The sequence below is a fragment of the Spermophilus citellus genome, assembly GCF_964194105.1.
Source record: "Spermophilus citellus genome assembly, chromosome: 8".
Lineage (NCBI taxonomy): Eukaryota > Metazoa > Chordata > Mammalia > Rodentia > Sciuridae > Spermophilus > Spermophilus citellus.
In genome coordinates this window covers 139,345,425-139,366,157 of record NC_138189.1, presented here as the reverse complement: position 1 = coordinate 139,366,157, position 20,733 = coordinate 139,345,425, and the positions used below count along the sequence as shown (strand labels likewise).

The window sequence follows — 20,733 nt, the reverse complement described above, 5'->3', positions numbered from 1 at the left end:
TTTGAGACAAGGTCTCACTGAGTTGCTTAGGACCTAAGTTGCTGAGACTGCCTTTGAACTTGAGATACTCCTGCCTCAGCCTTCCAAGCTACTGGGATTATAGGCACGCACCACTGCCCTTGGTGTAGTTATTCTATACATCATTGAAAAGATAGCTCTTATATGGTCATAATCTTGTGTTTCCAGAAAGTAATTTTTTGCTGCTTGTTTGAAATATTCCTTTTTTACTATTAAGGGATTTTTTTTTTTTTTAACCAGGAAAAAGAGCAATAGGTATGTAATTATTATTGGTGGTTGCATATTATTTATTGCTGAATAATAAATTTATCTCCAAATCTAGCCTCTTAATTGTTTCTGTGGGTCAGGAATTCAGAAGCATCTAAATGGTTCTAGCTTAGGGTCTCTTATGAAGTTATAGCTAAAAGTTGGGCTGCGCCCCAGTCTCATGAAGACTTGACTAGGACTGAAAGAAAGGTACATTTCCTAGGTAGCTCACTCCCAGGGTTGTTGGCATTCTTTAGTCTTGTAGTCTCTCCATAGGTTTCTAGAGTTCCTCAAGAGGTGGTAGCATCACAAGAGAATGAAGAGCATGAAGCCACAGTACCTTTAAAACATTCTGTTTTCATCTTGTTACTTCCTTTACACCCTAATTGGTTGACAAGGAGTCACCAAGTATAACCTGTGCTTGTTAAAGAATTTGTGAACATGTTATATATATGCAAAATATAGTTAGTCCTCCCAATGCCATTAGAAGTGTTATCCCATTGCAGCATTAGCTTAAAATCTAGAATGTTATCATAGGAATCAGGTAAGAGTGCTGATGTAGCTTTTCTACTATAGCTTTTCAAATATAGTTCTTGACATGTAATTCTGTGAACTAAAGAGACAGTTATCACCAGCTATTCACCTGGTACAAAATGTTGGGACAGTCACAGGACTCCCATGGTGTACATTCTTAAAAGGCCCACAGAATTTACTGTTTCATGTCAATTCTCAAGTCCAGCGGGGCACAGATCAATAGTTTCTTGATTAGACTAAAGACGGAGGACTGATTTTCTATGGCTCTTGGATATTACTCTTGCTCTCTGGGTTCTTGGTTCCACCTTCTTAGTCGTCCTTGCTTTTGCTTGAAAGGTGACATTTGTTTGCAACTGAATATATTTTCCATTTGCTTCCTGCCCTTATAATTTTGAGTTTTTAAAGGCCAGTGTGACTTTGTACTCTTTATTTTTTCAACCAAATTTTGGTATGCTTCCATCTATGGAATTTTCTTAAGACCATCAAAGCTCTTTTTGTGAATTTTATTGGAATCCATATATACCTTGCATCTTCAAGTTCCTTACAAGCTTTGTTTGATTGAGAGGTCCCTGTGAGTCACGCCTTAAAAACTTTTTGGAAAACTTTCTTCAGGTTGACTGTTATTCTAAGGCACCCACTTTCTGAGTTCTGGGTCTTAAAAGATTTTATAGCCAATACTTTGACTTTCTCTCTTGGCATGTGTTTTCCTGACAATGACTTGGATTTGATCTTTGCTCAGTAGCCATTTCTGAAGAGATTTTTATGAAAGTTTTCAAAACCGTCAAATCCCTGATTCTTCCATTAGTTGCTTTCTTATCTTGCATTTTATTCTAAGCAGAACTGTAATCAGGTGCTACAATTTAACACTTTGCCTAAAAATCACCTTAGCTAGATCATCAGTTTATTTTACAACATTTGCTAAACTTTTTGCCACTTTAAATCTTTATCTGCAGTCCCCTCAAAGCTGACTTCTATTAATAGGCTAAAACTCTTCAAACTTTCATTGAAGTTCATTTAAGTCCACTTTTCCCTGCTTCCTGGTTCCAAAGTTATCACATTTTAGGTTTTTGTTATAGCACTATTCCACTTCTGCATACCAGCATCCTCTTTAGTTATCTAATGCTGCAAAATACATTAGTCAAAAATTTTATATGGCATGATTATCATCTGACAGTTTCAGTGGGCCAGGAATTCAGAAGTCACATTAGCCATATGGCTCTGAAGAATCAGGGTCTAATATTAAGGAGGTTGAAGTCAAGATGTTAGCCAGAGCATTTAAGGATTGAGTTGGGTTGGAAGACCTGCTCCCAGCCTAGCTTACTCTTGTAGTCTTCAGTTCTTGGCCACTGTGTCTTATAGTCTATAAGGTAGATTGGGCTTACTTACCACATGGCAGCTGGCTTCCTTGGAGTGATGAACAAACAAGGAAGATTTACAATGCTTTTTTTTTTTTTTTTAACCAAATCTTAGGTTATTACATACCTTCATTTCTAGTGCATTCTTCTTATAAGTGAATCATTATTGTAAAACCTGTGTCCAAGTAAGGGGAAGGAAATAGGCTCTGCATTTAAAAAAAAGAATTTATTAGTTGTTGATGTACCTTTATTTTATTTATTTATATGTAGTGCTGAGAATCGAACCCAGTGCCTCACCCATGCAAGGCAAGTGCTCTACCAGTGAGCCATAACCCCAGTCCCATAGTCTCTGCATTTTGAAGGGAAGAATTTTGTAGGCATATTTTGAAATCACAGTGTAGTATCTTTTGGAATGAAATTTTTCAGTATTAACAAGTGTTAACCAAATAAACACTGAGCATGTAGTTTTCACATTTGTTGCATGAAATCTAAACAATATACATTTTTCACTTTATTATATTTATTTGCCCGTGTTTTATTATTCCTTTGAGACATTCTGAACTTTGTACCTGTAGAGATATTATGAATTTTCAGTGTAAAAATTTAAGTTATCATAGTTATTCATTTATTCTGTCTTAACAAATCTTTTGAGTGTTTTCTGTATGCTCAACTTGCTGCTAGGCCTTGAGAATATATATAGAGTATGAGTAAAGTGGCATCTCATCCCCAAGGAGCCCACATCTATAAAGAGACAATGTATAAGATACTGTGATGAGCAGAATATATGAAGTATAATACAAAGCAGAGTATAATATAGCAGAGTACAATATAATAAAGCCATAGAGATAGCTGCAACAACTCTTTTACGTTCAAGAATTGCAAATAGTTTATTATTGCTGGAGGAACTGGTGTGCTTTGCCTTGTTGCATGTTTATATGTATAACCCATGTAATTAAAAAAAAAATTCTGAAGAGGTTACCTGTTTTTGCTATATTACGTGGAACCATAAAAAGGCTAGGTGTATGTAGGCACATTTACATGCATACTGTGTTGCATTCTTTTACAGGAGTTTGGGGATAGTAAAAAGTATAGGTTGATAATTATTAGTCTGATTAACATGCTTTTAATTTCATTAACACTTACTGCCTATAGCGAACATGTCTGATAAAGAGCTAAAGAAGCTACGTAACAAACAAAGAAGAGCTCAAAAAAAAGCCCAGATAGAAGAGGAGAAAAAAAATGCAGAAAAAGAAAAGCAGCAGAGAAATCAGAAAAAGAAGAAGGATGATGATGATGAGGAAATTGGAGGGCCAAAAGAAGAACTTATCCCAGAGAAACTGGCCAAGGTAATTAGTAATAGATTTTTTCACAATTGAGTGAAATTTGATGGCCAGCTGTTGTCACTTTTATACTGCCTTATTTGCCCAATGTTATCAATATTAGAGACAAAAATCATGTTCATTTTTTAACTTTCTCTCATTAATAAATATATATATTTTAAAAATCATATTTCATTTTTAAAACTTGAAATAATGAGCCTAGGTCCAGAGTGATTAGTGTGGTTGGTATGGTGGAAAAAGTTATCACTTGTGAGTCATTGTGATCTGGGTCCAGATATCAGCTCTTATATTTCTACTGTGTGCCCTTGGATACTTCATCAAATCTTTCTGATGGTATTCTCATCTGTAAAATGGCAATAAGTCCTTACTAGGACTTGAGAAAATATATATGTAGAGCATCTAGGGTCTTTACAAGTGGTAAAATGAAAGTTTTTTTGTATCTAGGCTAAGTTGAGCTTGCCATACTCTGAAGACTATATGTGTATCTCTCAATCATCCTTATTGTCAGTTAATAATATTTCTTCACTGGTCTTCTCCATTTGAATCTAATATTTTAAAAAACCTGTAAATATTTTTCCCAATCCAGAATCTGATCTTTTTTTGCATTCTGAGAAAACATCGCATGAAACATTTTGACTAATTTTGATTAATATCGGGGCTCTTCTTTTGACCTTTGACATCCTACTCCATGTCAAAATATTTACATAATTCTTTGTTAAAGCAATAGTAAGTATATTTCCTGAGACTTGAATTTTAGTCTCAGTAATAACTGAAAATTCAAAATTAAAATATTTTTATAATTATACCAGAGCAGAAGGATAGTAGTGGCTCATAGAAACAGTAATATTAATAAAAGAAATTTAGAAAAATCTAGTTTGGATTTCACAAGGTATATTGATTGAAGTGTTTTCACAAATGTGTAGTCACTGTGGACGAAGATAGTACCTTTTTATTATTTGGGAGTTTACTGGAAGAATACACTGGGAAGTGAAGAAGCACAGAAAATTCACCTCTTGGGTCTCATGGAAAATTGCACGAGTCCTTTGGTGTATAATGAACTTCAGGTTCCTCCATATCTTCATATAGTTCTTGAACAGATATTTGTATTATTTGTCACTTTCTAAAAAAGAGTATGTATCCCTACACATTAGAATTCTTTTTTTTTTTTTTTCACATTAGAATTATTATACCAGCCCTCCTTAATAGACTTGTTAGGTTTTTCTTATGTTCAGGCTATTTGGTTGCCTTTGTGCCACATGTCAAGCTGTGGTATAATTATTTGTAGCTAGGCTTAAAGCATGTCAGAACAAAATACCTATAGAATATGTTTTTGATGGCTTTGTTTGGAAGGAGTATATTCTTGCCTGTTAAGCACATAGGCTAATTTTCTCCAAAATGCCTGTTCTAATAGCATCCATACACCATTGTGGTAGCAGTGTCAAATTACTCTAAGCTATCATAACAAGGAGTGGCATTGTAGGCTATTTTAAAAATTGCTTGCTGTATCTGGGTTTAGCTTTTTTATCTGGTACTATATTTCAGTATTGTTCCATGTGGCAAATTGTGTCACCGGTTCATGATAACATATAAAATAAAATGAAAGCATTTTTATGTTAGCAGCTATATTATTCATTCATTCATCTATCTACCTATTTGTTTATTATTTTAGTTGTAATTGGACACAGTACCTTTATTTTATTTATTTTTATGTGTTGCTGAGGATTGAACCCAGCACCTAGGTGAGCATTCTACTGCTGAGCCATCACCCCAGCCCAGCAGAGATATCATTTAAAAAGAAGAAAGGAAGAATTGAGAAGGGATTTAGTTAATGAGTTTTATGTGGTGCTGAGGATCGAACCCAGGGCCTCACTTGTACTAGGCAAATTCTCTACTGCTGAGCCACAACCCCAGCTCAGTAGTTGGTATTTCTGAATTCTGTCACGTACCACCCATCTTATGTTCCTTTTTACATCTTCCTTTGTAGAGTTTAATCATCTTAAACATTTTGTTGCTATGCTGTGAGAGTAGTGAATAGAGACTACTGTACAACATGTCTTGACATGGGATTTCAAGTCACTTTGTAAATTTAAAAATTGTATGTGATGAATAGTGTCTTTGCAAAAGATGTCCTAAATTGCCAGTCAAGTACACTGTAGTCTTTGGTGAATTTAAGTCTTTGCAACTTCGTGCAGTATTATTTATTTATTTAATTATTATTAATTTTTTTTTTCAAAGAGTGACATAGAAGAATATGCATAACATTTTCAACTCTATCCAATATTTGACTCAGTGAACATGGGATCCTAGTTGAACAGGAGGAAGGCACAACTACTGTTCGTTAAATCTGTCTTAGTTCTTATGTGCAGCAGTCTTCCTATAGTGATTTCATACATATATGCAACTAATATTATTTTTTATCTTTAAAAAATTTTTTTTGTTGTTGTAGATGGACAGAATGCCTTTATTTTACTTGAGGATCAAACCCAGTTCTCATGCATGCTAGGCAAGCATTCTACTACTGAACTACAACCCCTGCCCTTTTTTTTTAATCTTTTGACTACATTTTTTCCTCTTAAGCACCAATTTTAAAAGCTCATTCTTGTTTGTATGTTTTCATTTATGTATAACCCTGAACTTAATGTGTGTTTAAAGATGGAATATAGTTAGTTTTGTTGTGATTGGGTGTGTATATTTAAACAATTAAATTTGACCTGATAAAATCTTACCTGTGAAAGACACACAGAAACTGAGACTATATGTGGGAACAACAGACCCCAGCCAGGTCTCCTTTGGAGACATATGTTCTTATTTATTAAGAATTACAGACATAATTTGTTTTTTCCCTCTCAATTGCTTGATTTTACTACATACTGATGCTTGTATAGATTTACCTTCCTCTATTCCTTGTTGTTTTTCATCTTTTTAAAAAAAAAAATTTTAAAGTTGTTGATGGATCTTTGTGGTGCTGAGATTCAAACCCAATGCCTCAACACATGCCAGGCAAGTGTGCTACCACTGAGCCACAACCCCAGCCTCTGTTTTCTATTTTTAATAGTAGTTCTATCACCCTGAGAGTAAATGATCCTGGTTAACATACTGGCCCTCATTTCAGACTGTACCCCCATAGACATGAAAAATTTGTTAGAACTGATTGGCATTTTCAGTTTTCATTCTTTGCCTTTCCAGGGAAGAAACATTTTCTTCCCTGTGTTTCACAAATTGAAACCCAATAGAATATAGTATCATGGGAACAAGAAGGGAAATATTTAAAACTGTGCAAGAAAAGCACATGTATAAGGACCACATTTTCTACCCTTTGATTCTGGACTCTGTAGTTTAATTAGAGAGACAGTTCCATATATAAAGTTTGTTTCTGGTTTGGAACACATATCCTTCAAAATAACACCATTCAGCAATGGTAGCTGGGGTTTTAATGGATAGCCTTACTGTCCTATAAGGCTGACTGCTTTACATGAAAAGACAGGGTGAATCCCAGAGAGATTACTTCATTGCTAAATTTGTTTTAATTCTGTGGAATAATTTCCTTGGTGAGAACTTATATTGGTAAAACCACAGATATTCTATTGGCAGAAGCCTGTAGGATAGATAATGGCAAATCCATTTTCCATTGAGAGTAAATTGTTGCTGCTTCTTTGAGAGAAGAATTTAGAGTCTGATAAATATGACATTGTTCTCCATCCCACCCCAGTGTGCAGGAATTAACTTGTCTTTATACTCAGTCTGGGAATATAACAGTAGCATGATCATGGGGTAAATATTATTCCTGCTTAGTAATGATTACATGAACATGGCATTTATGTGATTAGTAATGGATGGTAGGGGCAGAATTGTATAAAGTCTTTAGATTTCATCTCCATTAGTATGGCATGTAAATAAAGTGATTTTTTCTATAGAATTTGTAGTAAAACAAAGCAAGACAGCATGGATAGTATACTCTTCTGAATATCTTGATTATAAAGAACATTTACTTATTCTTTAATGTTGCCGACAATTTTCTTCATACTCCTTTTCTTTTGATGCTATTTTACATCCATTGTCTTTTTTTCTTTTGGCTGTTGTTTTTCCCTGGTTCTTCTATTTTATCCACTTCTTTTTTTTAAAAAAAATATTTATTTTTTTAATGTGTAGGTGGACACAACACAATGCCTTTATTTTTATGTGGTGCTGAGGATGGAACCTGGGTCCTGCCCGTGCTAGGCGAGCGCTCTACCGCTGAGCTACAACCCCAGCCCTATCCACTTATTTTTTGATAGTTTCTATCCAGAGATAATATGACATCTGTAGTTGAACTTACTTTGCTAGCATGCGTGAGACCCTGGGTTTGATCCCTAGTACTGACACACACATACAGTTGTAGAGTTCAGAATCTCCTTTGTTTAGATTATGGGAAGTTAAAATATGACCGTATATTTCTGGGTGATTGGTAAGTGAGGTTCTCCCCCCACCTCCATATTTTTAACAGAATAAAATCACATTCTCCAAGAATCTTTTTTTACATTTGTATAATATCTTTTATTTTTGTTAGGTTGAAACTCCATTGGAAGAAGCTATTAAATTTTTAACACCATTGAAGAACTTGGTGAAGAACAAGATAGAAACTCATCTTTTTGCCTTTGAAATTTACTTTAGGAAAGGTAGGCATTTATCTTGTTGTGGCCCTGATAAAACTGATCACTGTTTTTCTTAGGTATAGAGACACACTTCAGATAGCTTTACCTTTGTAGGCTTTTTTTGGACAAGTGATTGTAGCATCCTTACAGAAATGCCATCCATGTGCAGAATGTTGTGGGGAATGACAATGATACAGTTACCATTACGAAGACATTAAAATCAACAATAGGTAATATAGATAAACTAGGTTTAAGGTCAAATATGTGGTTCAGTGAAGTAGCTGATGATTGGGTAAAATCAGCTATTGTATATAATGCTCAGAATAGTGTTTATACCATAGTAAGCATCAAATAAATACTACCTGTTATTAGCTATTGTTATAAATAGAAGATATTTTGGGTTGGATCTTGAAGGATGAATCGTGTTCAAAGTTAAAGATACATAGAAGGGAAGAGTACCCATTAAGAAAACACAGGAGTGTATGAATATGTTGATGTTGTCTATATAGCTTTGGAGCAAGGTAAAAGATAAGGGTCCTGGTTTTTAGACTCAGAATGCTGAGACTATATACAGTAGATAATAGGTTTTTATTGTACAGAATTGATGTAATCCAACTGCTTCATTAAAAACTCCATTGGAAGAAGCTATTAAATTTTATCTTGAGGTGATGCATTTTGAAGAACAACTTTTGTTAATGAAGACAGGAGGTTGTTACATCAGAAAAGTAAATTGTTGAAAAGCCAGGTTTGACAGGGTATGCCTTTTTATGTCCCTCCTACTTGGAAGGCTGGCACAAGAGGATCACTTGAACCCAGAAATTGGAGGCCAGCCTGGGCAATTTATTAGACATTTAATTTTAATTTTAATTTTTTTAAATTAAATTCTTGGGTAAAAGTTGCTACATGATAACAGATTTTTTTTTTTTTTTTTTGTCCTGAGGATTGAACTCAGGGGTGTTTAACCGCTGAGTCACATCCCCAGCTCTTTTTATATTTTATTTTGAGACAGGGTCTCCCTGAGTTGCTAGGCTTACAGGCATGTGCCACTTGCCCAGGCATAATACAGTTTTGAAATAGGATATAGAAAACTTACTATGGATTGGAAGAAACTGAGAAGAAATCAAAAGGTAATAGATATGGTCTCTTGATAAAAATTTTGGTTTTCCAAATATATTTTTTACTATATTTTCTATTTTTCATAGTGATTATAAATTAGAAAATAAATTTAATAAATAGCAATATTCAAACTTTTAACATTTAATACAGCTCTCCTCTTTATAAATGTTCTTAGATGTGCTGAGCACAGTGGAGTATGCATATTATTCCAGCAACTCAGGAGGCTAAGGCAGGAGGATAACAAGTTTGAGGATAGCCTCAGCAACTTAGCAAGGCCGTAAGCAACTTAATGAGACCCTGTCTCTAAATTAAAAAGGGCTGGGGATGTGGTTCAGGGGTTAAGCACCTCTGAGTTCAACCCCTGGTACCAAAAAAAAAAAAAAAAAAAAAAAAAGCGGGGGGTTATCAGATGGAACTCCAAAATATAAAGTACGAAAGCTGCTCTGCTTAAAGTGGGGAGGGGTAATCTAAAGCCCCCACATAGTTTCTTGGCTGCATGCTGACTCAGAAAAGGAACCAACATTTGGAATCCACTGTAGTAGTGTGAAATGTGTAATGACAGAGCAGGGCTGTGTTTTAAGCTTCCTGAGTATTGTGGGGAACGGAAAAAGAATAGTCAGAAGAACTTGGAGTTTTGTACTTTGGGAAATGGTACCAATTAAAGAAGTCTCTACAAAGAAATGATTATAAAGACGACATGAAAGTAGACTGAGTATTCAATTGAAGATTTCCATTTAACAGGTGGAAAGGCTACTGAAGCTTGGGAAAGATAGAAGTTGAGAATGGGCACCTCATAGGGAAAAATTAGAAATTGGCTGAAAATATAACCAAGGTGATCTCAAACCTATAGAGGTGACAGAGAAATCAGAAAAGGAAAGGAACAGTCAGGTAGAAGGGGAATCATTAATAAATTAATAGATCAAAAGAAGGACGTACATACATTTCTTTATTTTGACTAAAGGAAATTAGGAAATAGCTTCAAATTTTCTTTCTTTGTTTATATGGCATTAATTCAAATATTTCTAAATGCTGTGAAGGTTTTCTCTATTTTGTAAAACCTTTTCTTAATATTGTATGAAAAATATGTTGCTAATTGAAGAAAAATTGTTTGCTTTAGTCAGTTCAGTTGTGATGGAGTCTAAATTCATTTTTTCAGTTTCTAAGGTCTTGGCTCCCCACAGGAGGCAATTTATCAGATGTTCAAAATATACCTTTTTCTTTTTTACAGAAAAATTTCTTTTGATGCTACAATCAGTAAAAAGGGCGTTTGCTATTGATTCTAGTCATCCCTGGCTTCATGAGTGTATGATTCGACTCTTTAGTTCTGGTATGTTTTTATTTTCCATTACTAAAATATTTGATTATAGTAGTTGACATAGTAGTTGATATTTTCTGTATAAGTAATCTGTATAAGATTATCATAAATTCAGTAATTTAAAAACTTTTGTATATTCAGTTAGCTGAGGGGAAAGCAGGGCACTTTTCTTTTTAATAAAGGCATTTATTTTAGAGCTACAGATGTTACCTGATTTGGACATTATTTTTTAGCCCAGGTATTTGAGACTCATTTTGGTTGTTTAAAAAAAAAAAAAGTCAAATAAGTTGAAGTGTTAAATTATGTTTCATTATATAAAGTACCTTACTAAATTGTTTTAAAATTGAAGGTTCTCTTTTAAATTGATTAGTTTTCTCCTTATTATCTCTTAAAGACCTCAATTTGTAAGAATTAGGTTTGCTTAGCACAATTAAGTCATAGATTGTTTTTGTTACTTCAAACATCATCATCTGTGCCCTTGAAATATTTTGACAAACAGATCAGTACATTTCATTTTAGTGTGAAATAGAACCATGGAATTTTACAAACCCAAAAGTAGGGTTCCCCCCCCCCAATTATCTCTTGTTTTATACTTAAGAAATCTGGAACCCTAAAAGATTAAATAATTAATTCTAGGTAAAATAACTACTTAGTAATGAAATAGGGACTATTTGTTCTTTCTCTTGTGGTTAAGTATCTTATCTGAAATGCTTGGGACCATAAGGGTTTCAATTTTGGGATTTTTTTCATTCTTGGGGAATTTGCTTGTACATAAACTGAGGTATCTTGAGGACGGGGCCCAAGTCTAACATAAAGTTTATTTGTATTTCATATACAACTCATATTAGCCTGAAGAAAATTTTATACAGTATTTTTAGTGCAATTGTGTTTTGTGACTTGTCAGACAAGACAGATACGAAATTTTCCATTTGTGGTAATTTGTTCAGTGCTCAAAACCTTTTGGATTTCGGTTTTGGTTTTTAAGTAACTAAAAGAGGAGTACAGAACAATATACAGAGTTTGAAATGATATTAAATTTGCTCTCTCATACCCGGCTCCATACATTTGTATAAAAGTGATGAAATTAAACCAAGCATTTCAGTCACATTTTAAAAAGATGCTGAATTTGGACTGAGGTCTAGGTCAGTGATGAAGTGGATGCTTAGCTTGCGCAAGCCCTGGTTCAGTCCCTAGCAACACAATGCCCCTCCCTGAATCCCCACCATCCCCAACATAAATAAAAAAAGGAGCTAAATTTATTTTGACTTCCAAGCAGAAGTAAAGCCTTATTAAAATTATATTTATGAGGGGCTGGGGTTGTAATTCAATGGTAGAGCGCTTACCTAGCACAAGTGAGTCACTGGGTTTGAGCCTCAGCATCACATAAAAACACATAAGGTAAAGGTTAAAATTTTTTAAAAAATATTATATTTATGGTTTTAAAAAATAAAAGCTTTTTAGAAATGGAATTACAAAAATGTTCTCAATTTTAAAAATTTATCAGTTATAATATTATAGATAACATGTTAGAAAATGAAAGAATTTCTGTATTTTAGGGAAAATAAAGACACTTCCTTTTTAGTCTTTTTTGGGTTGCTAATAAAGAACTTTAAAGCTGTATATGGTGGCATACATGTATAATCCCAGCAACAGGGGAGGCTGAAGCAGGAGAATCATAAGTTTGAAGGCAACCTGGGCAATTTAGTGAGACTGTCTTTAAATAAAAAATGAAAAGGGCTGGGATTATAACTCACTCAGTGGTAAAAGGTCCTTGGGTTCAATCCCCAGGACTGTTGTCCTACCCCCACAGTCCCAACAGCAAAATTCTTAAAATCATGAATCAGAATTTAAGGTTAGAGTTAATAGGATGGAAATCCTTCTAAGCTTGAGACTTTCTTTTTAAATAATGCATTGAAAATTACATATTTAGCCAAGTGTGGTGGTGTATGCCTATAATCCACTGGCTGAGGCAGGAGGAATGTGAGTTCAAAGCCAGCCTCAGCAAAAGCGAGGTGCTGAGCGACTCAGTGAGACCCTATCTTTAAATAAAATGCAAAATAGGGCTGGAGATGTTCAGTGGTTGAGTGCCCCTGAGTTCAATCCCCTATACCCATCCCATCTCCCCCCAAAATGTTACACATTTAAATGATTTTGCTTGTAGTAGTGTAGGTTGATTGACATGACTTCTCTTTCTACAGATTATTTTAGAATTAAAATGCATATGGACTTAGAATTATTAATAAGTAGTTAAAATTATCGCATATCTGTGCTATGTTATTGCTCTAAGTGTGCAGCTGAAGTTACTGTTACAAAGAGACTTTACAAAGTAATCCCTATTTTGAATATAGGCAGTGATTATTTGTAGTGATAGAGATGTGCTCTTAAAAGACCTTTAAGAATTTGGGTAGTCTGTTTATCATTCCCTTTGTTAAGAAGAAGAGTGAATATTTGTGAAACTACAGAATATAAGATAGTAGGGGCATTTTTATTATGCTCCAAGATATCTTTAAGTAATATAATTAATACTTTGATTTAGAGGTAACTTTTCAGGAATACATTTGTCGTGTTAAGTATTGGTTATAATTCCTTTACAAAGATAACTGTACACATGAGCACAGTTTTCTGGGGAGTATGGAAGAAAAAAAACAGAGTATATAACTATTTTATTAGTTGTAAAATTTTCTTGAAGTGAATGTATATTTTATCAAATATTTATTTTTATTTCTATTTATGGTACTGGGGATCAAACCCAGGAGTGCTTTACAACTGAGCTACCTTCTTAGCTCTTTTTATTTTGAGTTAGGATCTGGATAAATTACCAAGGGTCTTACTAAGTTGCTCAGGGTGGCCTTAAACTTTGGATCCTTCTGCCTCAACCTCTTGAAACTGGGATCACAGGCATGTGCCCCACCTCCAGCTTACTGTTGTAAACTTAAGCAACTTTAATTACATTTTGACCAGTACTAAGTAAAAGACAGAAGTTTATATATTAATATTCAGTTTGTCTAGTTTTTTTTTTTTTTTTAAACAGGTTTATATTCTCTTAAATACTTTAAAAGTTAGTACTATTTGGCTATCTGGCTCCACAATGAACTTTATATCTCTTTTCTTTTTCATTTGTACCGCCTCATTTTTTATCTGCCAAGATTACTTTTCTTCTGTATTTGTGTATCATCTCAAATGTCCTTTGATCTTTTATCATTTTATTTAATTCTGTTTAATATTCTCATTTATTTTGCTATATCAGTGGTAATCATTTAGTAGATTGTCCTACAAGCTAGTAACCCATGGTTTGAAAATATGAGCATTTTTTCAACCCAAACTTTTTTTTTGCAGGGGGGGCTACTAGGGATTTGAACTCACAGGTACTTGACCACTAAGCCACATCCCCAGCCCTATTTTATATTTTATTTAGAGACAGGGTCTCATTGAGTTGCTTAGCGCCTCACTTTTGCTGAGGCTGGCTTTGAACTTGGCATCCTCTGCCTCAGCCTCTGAGCCCTGGGATTACAGATATGTGCACCATTGCACCCAGCTCAAATTTTTAATAATGACAGCTGGCCTGGTAACTTAAGGCAACTCCTTTTGCTTAGATTTGCCTTTTAGTGGAACTTATAATCATTGATGATTACTTAATTAATTCTGTCTGCTGATAAACTAATAGCTTGAACCAAACACTGTTTTAGTTTTAAGATATAATAGGATCCAAATCAGAGACCCCTTAGAAGAAATTTTGTTGTTTCACCCCCAGCCAACCTCTCCTCAGTTATTGTTCTTTGATTCATGTGACTTATTTACTCCTTTTTTTTGGGAACAGGGATTGAACTCGTGGTCACTCAACCACAGAGCCACATCCCCAGTCCTATTTTGTATTTTATTTAGAAACAGGGTTTCATTGACTTGCTTAGCATCTCGCTATTGCTAAGGCTTACTTTGAACTCTGAATTCTTCTGTCTCAGCCTCCAGAGCCACTGGGATTACAGGACTGCGCCACTGCACCTGGTTTGCCCATTAGTCTTTAGCAGCAATAGGTCCTCTAATAAACCTGTCCCATGTGACATTGCTCCTTTCTTTTTTTCTTTTTAATATTTTTTTAAGTTTTAGATGGACACCGTATCTATATTTATTTTTATGTGGCAATGAGGATGGAACCCAGTGCTTCAGAAGTGTAAGACAGGAACTCTGCCACTGAGCTATAGCCCTAGCCTAGATATTGCTCCTTTCTTAGAATTCCATGGGCCAGCCAGAAATGGTGATGCAAGCCTGTGGTCCTAGCAACTAGGGAGGTCGAAGCAGAAGATTCCAACTTTGAGGCCAGCCTGAGCAACTTGGTGAGGCCCTGACTTAACAGTTAAACAGAAGCAAAGGGCTGAGGATATAGTTCAGTGGTAGGGAACTCCTAAGTTGAGTCCATAGTACCAAGGGGAAAAGAAATAAAGGAATTTCGTAAGGCATTTCTTATAGTGGTGGTGGTGGTGGGCGGGGGAGATTGTTGCTATCTTCCTGGAAGTTACACTTAAAATCTATATGATTTTTTAAAAATGAATTTTTGTGGGGCTGGGGTTGTAGCTCAGTGGTAGAACACTTGCCTAGCATATGTGAGGCACTGGGTTCGATCCTCAGCACCACATAAAGAAAAATAAATAAAGGTATTGTGTCCATCTACAACTAAAAAATTTTTTTTAAAAAGTGAATTTTTGTAAAATTGTAAATGAAGTAATGGTTTCGTAAGCAACTATTAGTAAGAATGGAAGTTTATGTGTATATGATTTGTTACATATGTATTTATAGGTTGTTTTTACTTTTGTAGGATTCTTTTCTTAGCAGTTTTGGTTCTTCTAGGGATATTAGTCTGAGGGAAATAAACTAATATAGGTAACAAAAATTATAAAGCGCCCCTCCCCTTTATATTTATGTAGTTTCCAAAAACATTTTAGGTATACCACCAAGGTCCCTGGAAATAATTTGTGTTTTATACAAGATCTGTAATTTTTGAGGTAATGTTCATTTTAATTGGCCCTAACCTATTTTGACAACTTTTCTTTCTATGGAAAGCATTGTTTGCTTCCTACAAATGCATGCTTAACCCTAAGGGATGTGTTAAGTCATTATGGACATGTTATTTAGTATGTGGATTTTTCTATTTTCTGTCTTACCAGAAATTTTCCTGTTTACTCTTTAATACTTTGTTTAGGGTGAGGAGTCTGTGTCCTTGTGCAGTAGTCTGAAGAATTTCCCTTCTTTCTACCCCCAAGTAAGCCCAGTTGCTATTTATGAGCAGTTTGAGCTCTATTTGTAGTTTAGTCTAAACCTGTTATTTCCTTGCTGTCTAATAAATTCAGAACCTTTAAAAAACAAACAAAAACAACTTGTTTCTTCCTTAAGAAACAAGTATTGATAAATTGCCAAAACAAATTTGAAAGTACAGTGGCATTGAAGATTAAACTAAACTTTTTAGTAGCTCATTTATTTGAGCTATCCAGTTCTATAGTACAATAGAAAAAGGTGCTGTTAACCAACAAAGGGCATATCAATGAATTATTCAATTAATAATTTTGTGTAGAATAGTTAACTTAGATGTTTCCCCCTCAGAGTTTAGCGTTAGAACTTTTAGGGTCATGATCCATTAGTGGAACAGTGAGATCGATTATCAGTGGAACATTACTAGCATTTGAAAACCTCAAATAGGACATTACAGAAAATGCCAGCATGTATTGCACATACTATGGATATGGAATGTATATTTGTCCCAGTACAGATAAATAATTGCAAGTCAAAATTTGGAAGCCACCACATTAGTTCTTAGCCATAATGAAAATCTACTTATTCTTTTCAGACTGTGATAAAAATAGTAACTACAATTTATTACACACTAATTAGCATTTTTATACATAGCCTTTTCTTCCTGCAGTTTTTCTAGGTTAGCTATTTCCCCATTTTATATATCAGTAAATAGATTCAGGGAGGTTATAACTTATTCAAGCCTAGATCCATACCCAGGTCTGTCTAGCTATAAAGCTCCAGACTGTACCAAAATAACAATGAAACAAAGCATAACTTGGATTTAGTCTAGAGAGATTGGGGTCTACTTTTTCACTTCCAAAGTCCAATGAGAATATGATGACTCCAGTGTATTTATTATAGGAAAATGTTTTGGTGGTTCTTAAAGAGCTTTTTATAAATAGCTCAGTTCATATAGTTCCTTGAGATAAAGGTTACTAAAGTCAACCATGTTTTTATTTTTGTTTTAATTGATAAATTTATGTGGATATGGAAGGAAAGAGTAAGAAAATAATACTACATATCATTTAAATTTTTGTAGGTAAGCTCTTTAGATGTTGAATTATCCATAGGTGTTGGTGTATAATGGCTGTTTCATTGATCTCATCAAGCAGATAATTTAAGTACTAAAACCTTTATCAAAGTATCTAAATGCTAAGAGAGTTTACTTTACTTTATTCAACAGTGTGTGAAAGTAAAGATTTGCCTGATACAGTTAGAACAGTATTAAAACAAGAAATGAATCGTCTTTTTGGAGCAACGAATCCAAAGAATTTTAATGAAACTTTTCTGAAAAGGAATTCTGATTCATTGCCTCACAGATTATCAGGTAATCACCTTACTTTGTCTTTTTTCAGCTTTCTAAAACAACTTCAGTATTTTAATGGAACAATGATAAGTTAAGCTTAGAAGAGGGAATATGCATTTTTTTTTAAAAAAAGAGAACATGTTTTATTTTTATTAGACCTAATAGTAATGTTTACAGAATTCTATATGGAAAAATGTTAGAGGCATGCACAGGTGTTAGCCCTGTTGAAGAGATGCAGATGTGAGGAGGAGGTGAGATCTGGCTGTATCTATAAGTGGGTGTAAGAGTTAGCTGGGTATTAAGAAGAGAGATTTGTGTAGTCAGCTTTTTTTTTTGTTTTGACAAAATACCTAACAAGAACAACTTAGAGGAGAAAAAGTTTATATTGGGTTCATGATTTCAGAGGTCTCAGTCCATGGTCAGCTGGCTCCATTGCCCCAGGCCTGAGCTGCGGCAGAACATCATGGTGAAGGGAAGTTGTCACCTCACAACAGAACATGTGTGGTCCGAGCCAGGAATAAAATACAATCTCCAAGATCATGCCCCCAGTGACCTGCTATTTTCAGCCACACTCCACCAGTCTACAGTTAGCACCCAGTAGTCCATTGAAATTATTACTTCATCAGATGGATTAATCCACTTATGAGGTCTCACAGCTCTCATAATCTAATCATTCACATCTGAACATTTCTGCATTGGGGATCATGCTTTCAAAACATGAGATTTTTGCAGGGGATATTCCCAGATTCAAACTAACATCCTGCTCCAGGGCCCCAAAAGTTCATGTCCATTTCACATTGCAAAATATATTCAATTCATCTTTAGGAGTTCCCATAGTCTTAACAGTTTCAGCATTGCCCAGAAGTCCAAGTCCAATGTTTCCTCTGAGACTCAAGGTAAACTCTTGTCTGTGGGCCCCTGTAGGATCGAAAGCAAAGTTACATGCATCTGATATATAGTGGCACAAAGTAAACATTTCTGTTCCTAATGAAAGGCATAGAGGTGTAGAAAGAAGGGATAGGGCAAAGCAAGACTGAAACACAGATGTCCTGTAGCTCCATATCTGGCATCTGGGACACATGGTGGGGACACATGATCTCCAGAAGGTTTAGACAGTCCCATCCCTGTAGCCTGGTTCATTGTAGCACATATGGCCTCTCTCTTGGCCTGTGCTCACTTTCTTCAACTTTCCTCAGCAGACATCCCAGCCTTCTTGGTCTCTTTTAATCCCAGGGATCCTTACCTCAGCTTTGGCTTTTTTTCCCAAGCCTCACACATCACTCTGTTGGGATGCCTACAGGGATTCTGCCTCTGCTACACTGGCCTGAGCCCCCAGGCCTTCCTTTGAATCTGAGTGGAAGCCTCTATGACCCCTTGTAGCAGCATCCTGTCTTCCTACAGAACCAGCAGCATGTGGATGATGTCAAGGTCTGCTGCCTGCTCAGGCAATATCTGGGCCTCCTTGGGCCACTGCTGCTGCATGAAGCCTTTGGGTGCCTGGGTGGCTGAACATGGTGAATTGAATCCCGGGGAAACCACTTTTCAGGAAGCCTGGATGTAACATATTCCAAACAAGCTTTCACTTATACACACTTGAGTCTTGCCAATTCCTGACATGCCCTCAAGACATCTTTCCTGTTAGTCTGTGCTAAGTACCTAGCTTCTCTTTAGTGGTGGTATTCTCTTCAGCAATCACATTTTCCTTGGTACCAGTTTCACAGTCTTTCCTAGCCAAACTGCAAGACTTTCAAATCTTTTGTGCTTTCTACTCCCAATTCTCACAGTGAAGATTGCTAAAAGCTTCAGCAGTATCTATGCCACTGCCTGCATGCTATGCTGCTTTGAAATATCCTCCACCAAATTTAACAATTAGTGCATCTGAAACCTCAAGAGCATGTCTATTCTGGTCTTTAAAGCTCACTCCAAAATTGCCCATTAAGCTGTGCTTACAGCATTCTATGGCTTCCCTCGCCTGCATCCCCATACTTTCAAATTGTTCCTACAAAGCAGTTTCAAAGACTGATGGGTTAGTCACAACAATGACCCTACATCATTGTACCAATTTCTATGTTAATGTCAGCTTTTCATTAATGTGACCAAAATATGTGACAACAACTTAGAGGGGCTAGGGTTTTAGCTCAGTGGTAGAGCACTTGCTGAGCATGTGTGAGGCACTGGGTTCAATTTTCAGCACCACGTATAAATAAACAAAGGTCCATCAACAACTAAAAAAATTTTTTTTTAAAAGCCAAAACAACCCAATAACTTAGAAGAGGAAAAGTTTATTTTAGTTCATGGTTGCGAAGGTGAGGCAGAATATCGTGGTGGAAGGGATAGCTCAGGAACAAAACTCTCCTTATAACAGCCCCTAGGAGGAGGCCTGTTATATTTTAATTCTATAAAAACAGGCAACTTAAATTTGCCTGTTTTTATAGAATTAAACTTAAATCAAGACCAGTTGTTTCTCCTAGTTCACCATTGGCATTACAAACAAATATAATTGAATATAAACATGTACATAACAATGGAGGTGGAGCTTGCTTTCTTCTCATTCTTCCCTCATTATGCTCTTCAGATTCTCTCCATGTGAACCTCATATCCCATTTCTCATGCTTATGTAGGTATCAAATTTAGTAATGATAAACCTGAAATCATCTCATAGTTCACAAAATCTAAGGGTAAAAGGTCTATGTCCAAGAATCAAGGTCGGGACTTTATGGGACTTTGTGGGTAGTGCTTTAGTGGTATGCTTTTTAAATTCCTGACTAAGAAGCCCAGCAGCTATTATTGCCTTTGTGGAAACCTGAATTCAGCTTTTGTCTCACACCATGGAGATTTGGTAGCCTCTCTTCACCTCCCTCTCCCTTCACCACCAAAAGTATTCCCTTCACCACCAAATCCTTATGTTTATTTTAGAAAGAAAACTTTCCATGGTTTCACCACATAAAGGCAAGTATGATTAGAATATTTGTATTTCTTTATCTCCTTGTGCACATTTCCAAATACATAGTGTTTTATTGCTAATGTATTATAATCTCCTACTCTGGACTGTTAGACTGTTTCTCAGGATTTTTGTTTCTTAAATTACAGTGTCTTCCCATTTTTAATATGTAATAATACATTATGTGCACCTATATCCTGCATTTTATATTTGATTGAGTAGAGGATAAGATAATGGTTTTACCTTAAAATAAATTTCGTTTTTTCCTCTCGTTTAGCTGCCAAAATGGTATATTATTTAGATCCTTCTAGTCAGAAACGAGCTGTAGAATTGGCAACAACCCTTGATGAATCCCTCACTAACAGAAATCTCCAGGTAAAGAGTTTTGAAATAATTTGTAAGAAAACCTAACTACCTTTTCTCTAGTCACCAAGAGAAATAATTGTTGTTTCTTTATTTATGTATAATATTCTCTAAACCATTATGAATTTGTATCAGAAACAGCTTATCTTAAATTTATTTAGGAGTGTGTGTGTGTGTGTGTGTGTGTGTGCGCGCGCGCGCGCGCGCGCATGCACCAGGGTACCTGACATTTCATAACGAGTTTTACATCTATAAGTTGGAATAACTATTTTAGAGATATGTTTT

At 35.3% G+C, this 20,733-nt stretch overlaps 1 protein-coding gene across 5 annotated transcripts in view; it reads left to right on the top strand.

Annotated features, from left to right (window-relative positions):
- Nucleotides 1–20,733, top strand: part of NAA15 (N-alpha-acetyltransferase 15, NatA auxiliary subunit) — a 79,478-nt gene that overhangs the window by 55,894 nt on the left and 2,851 nt on the right. For 2 of the 5 annotated variants that reach the window (XM_081303638.1, XM_081303640.1), the window contains 6 exons: nucleotides 3,306–3,499; nucleotides 8,040–8,148; nucleotides 10,469–10,567; nucleotides 17,022–17,165; nucleotides 20,061–20,093; nucleotides 20,363–20,460. In XM_081303638.1, coding sequence (XP_081159764.1) covers nucleotides 3,306–3,499; nucleotides 8,040–8,148; nucleotides 10,469–10,567; nucleotides 17,022–17,165; nucleotides 20,061–20,093; nucleotides 20,363–20,460 — 677 coding nt within the window. The other 3 variants (XR_014023241.1, XM_081303639.1, XM_081303641.1) reach the window with 3 other exon arrangements.